Source organism: Aethalodelphis obliquidens, unplaced genomic scaffold (genome assembly GCF_003676395.1).
Source record: "Aethalodelphis obliquidens isolate GAN/ISIS:26980383/991018 unplaced genomic scaffold, ASM367639v1 scaffold93, whole genome shotgun sequence".
Taxonomy (NCBI): domain Eukaryota; kingdom Metazoa; phylum Chordata; class Mammalia; order Artiodactyla; family Delphinidae; genus Aethalodelphis; species Aethalodelphis obliquidens.
The window spans coordinates 4,751,332-4,754,617 of NW_020838037.1; the positions used below are offsets into that span (position 1 = coordinate 4,751,332).

General features: G+C 42.7%; 1 protein-coding gene across 1 annotated transcript in view; it reads right to left on the minus strand.

The window, feature by feature from the left end:
- The window catches only part of DYNC2H1 (dynein cytoplasmic 2 heavy chain 1), a 373,792-nt gene extending 370,818 nt beyond the window's left edge, over nt 1–2,974 (minus strand). Inside the window, exon 1 of the mRNA XM_027095669.1 lies at nt 607–2,974. Within this exon, the coding sequence (XP_026951470.1) occupies nt 607–801 (195 nt within the window). The 5' untranslated portion in view covers nt 802–2,974. The remainder of the gene's footprint in view (nt 1–606) is intronic.
- Between the last annotated feature and the right edge of the window lie 312 nt (nt 2,975–3,286).

A 3,286-nucleotide genomic window follows, 5' to 3' on the forward strand; every position in this document is an offset into this window, starting at 1 on the left:
TGTGTGTGTGTGTGTGTGTGTGTGTGTGTGTGTGTGTGTGTGTGTGTATCTCCTGGTTGCAAATGCAACCATTTCTTAAACAATCTTGCCAGTGGAGGCAGCAGTAAATAATAATGAATAAATCAATACATCATATGTGGCACAACAAAAAGAATGTAAACTTCCTGCCTTATCATTTCTTAAAAGATTTGAATTCCTAACTATTCTTTCCCTAGAGTAAATTTAAACTCGTATATAATCCAAAAAAGATACACTAGGATTTGCCTCGAAGAACCTCAACAGGGTGGAGAAAGAAAAAATGTTTAAATAAATAAGGTAAATATTTTATTTTTAACTATAACCTATCTGTAGTATAAAAAAAAAAAAAAACTAGAAAGACTAGAATTGTTCTCTTCAGGTGCGTGGACTGGGAACCTCCTTTGGTCAGGGGGGATCCAAGCTTGGAAACTACACGCTGAAGCACGAGGCCAGCGCAGCTCATCAAGCGGGGACAGCACTGGGCCCTCTAGGATGATCCAAACAGGAAGGCAGAAACGGACCCGACATCCTTCTGGCTGAGCCCGGGGACGTAAAGGTAGGTCAGGGCAGGGGTGCAGGGAAGCATACCACATTGGAAAAGGAAATTCCGACGTCGGATCGCTGCACTCTGAGGAGCATCTGGTTCCCGTCGTCCAAGAAGTTGTTGATTTCAGGACTGTTGTACAGCAGCGGCTGGTCCCAAGATTCCGACACCAGTCCAAAGTAATTCTGAGTAGTAGTGAAGATGAAAAGCTTCCGAACGTCCCCGGTTCCGCCCGCCATGATTCTAGAGAAGGGGAAAGAGGAGGGAGGGCGGCAAAGAGGGAAGGAGGAAAAAAACAGTCAGCACAGAAGTAAAGAGAAGATGAGAACTCGGCCCAAATCCGGAGCTCGCCTGCGGGCCTTCAGACCTCCGCGGTTGCCACGGGCAGTCGCTATGGCGACGGAGCACTACGGCGGCGTGCGGTGGGCGTTACCATCTCGGGCACGCGCACGCAAAGCTCTCGGAGAGGATCGATCATCTAGGAGCTCCTTAGCTGCTCGCCGCGGTCCTCGATTGCAAAGGATTCAGGCAAGTTTGTGTCAGGTCGCAAAATCTGCCTTTAATGCTTTCTACTGACTTCTTATAACGCATAATTAGAAGAGATACCTCTAGTCTTCAAGTGCAGCAGTATGACAAGGATTTAGGATGGCTGGGGTTCTAGTGCTCCCTCTTCCCCTTCACTCGTTAGCAAACCACTGTCAACGTCAAGTTCCACATCTGTAAAATAGGGAAATACTATCTGGGTTATAATGAGGACTTTAAGAGATTACTACTTAAACACCGCTTTTTAAAGAGGCTGATAATAGGAGTTCAGTACAACGTTAATTTACTTTCTCCATCTTACTCTTCTCGTTTCTGTGTTAATTTCCCACCATTATTTTAATTTTGTTATCCTATTATTTCAGAAAAATGTTATTATTTCTCCAATTTTTCATCACAATCGTTATCAGAACACACAGCCATATTGTAAAATAACCAAAACGGGCAGTGATACTTGTTAATTTGTTTTATAACAAGCATAACCAAATGCTGAAGAAATACAGATGTGAAATCAGCCTTCATCATTTTCTACCCCATGGCATCACTACAAACTACTAAATTGCTGGTCATTTATCCCAATATTCATCAAAGAGTCTCCGAATTCAATAATTATCTTCTAAAAATATTTACCGCATGCTGCTATATGCCAAGTAGTGAACTAGGCCCTGGAGACCATAGTCTCTGCCCTCATAATCAGTCATCATCTCAACCCTGATTTGAGCCATTATCCTAGGGAAAATAAACACATACCAATTGTTTTATTTGCACTCGGTAATCACTACTATATTCTTTTAGAATTAGAAAGAAGGTCTTTTTATCTGCTGAGCATCTTGATTAAGTTTGAGGAATGGAAACTAAAGAAAGCTGAAGTGCTTTAAATTATAAAGGGAAATGAATTCAAATTCTTACGAAATAATCCAAAAGATGGGAAGGGAGTCAGTGAGGTAGAATGCCGGCAGCTGGATGGGAAAAAATCCAAATAGCAACCCAGGGTGACTGGATAGCGAAAAAGGATTTTGAAAGCAAAAATGGCTAATATGGATACAGAGATTCTTGCTCTGCAATGAGCATTATGATCCTTACCAGGGTCTTAAGGAAAGTCTCCATTACTCACAAATGCTTAGTCTGGGTGAGTTATTTTGGTGGAGATGTGTGAAATGGCTGAATTAAGCATCCATGGCAATGTGAATAAAAGTGAATAAAAAGGCAACACATGTAGGAAGATGAGTCTAGAAAGCAGCTGAAATCATGAGAATCTCATCCTCCCGGGAATTTTTAGAAATCTTGGATGGGCTTTGGACTTCCACAAGATATGAAATTTGAGTGTTTTCATCAATTTTAACCCAGATGTCAAAAAACATTTTAACCTAGATGTCCAGTTGACATGTAAACCCCATGTGGATAGGGATTTTGTGTATCTTGTTCACTGCTGTATACCCAGACTTAGGCCTAGAGTGGAAAACAAGACAGATAAAGTCCCTGTACTCATGAAGCTTCAATAAAGAAGAAAGAATCTCAGAGATGGTAAGTTATAGAATGAAGATTCATACCCAAATCCAATTCTCAATCTCTAGACACTATTTCACAGTGGTAGCAGCAGGCTAGCCACTAACATAATATCTCCCCTTTCGCAGCTAAGAAGTGTTTGCCATCCAGGTGTGGGCGTTAACTAATTCTCACCAATGAAATGTGAGCAGAAGTAGTGTGTGCCACTTCCAAGGCAAGATTTTAAAGAAGTAAGTATACTTTTACCCTTTGCCAGCTGGATGCAGCTAACAAAGCATCAAGAGATGGCAGAACCATGAAAGAGTCTGAACCAGGGCTTCTGAATCACAGTGTGGCATAAAGCCAGCAATTGTTAAGCAAGAAATAACTTTTATTGGGCTTCCCTGGTGGCGCAGTGGTTGAGAGTCCACCTGCCGATGCAGGGGACATGGGTTCGTGCCCCAGTCCGGGAAGATCCCACATGCCACAGAGCGGCTGGGCCCGTGAGCCGTGGCTGCTGAGCCTCTGTGTCCGGAGCCTGTGCTCCGCAACAGGAGAGGCCACAACAGTGAGAGGCCCACGTAACCTTTATTGTGTTTGAACCATTTTATATTATACATGTGTGGGTCTATTTTCTAATCGCAATTTAGGCCACACTAACCAATGAGTAACTGATATCAGCAGTAGTGTGCTGTTTAA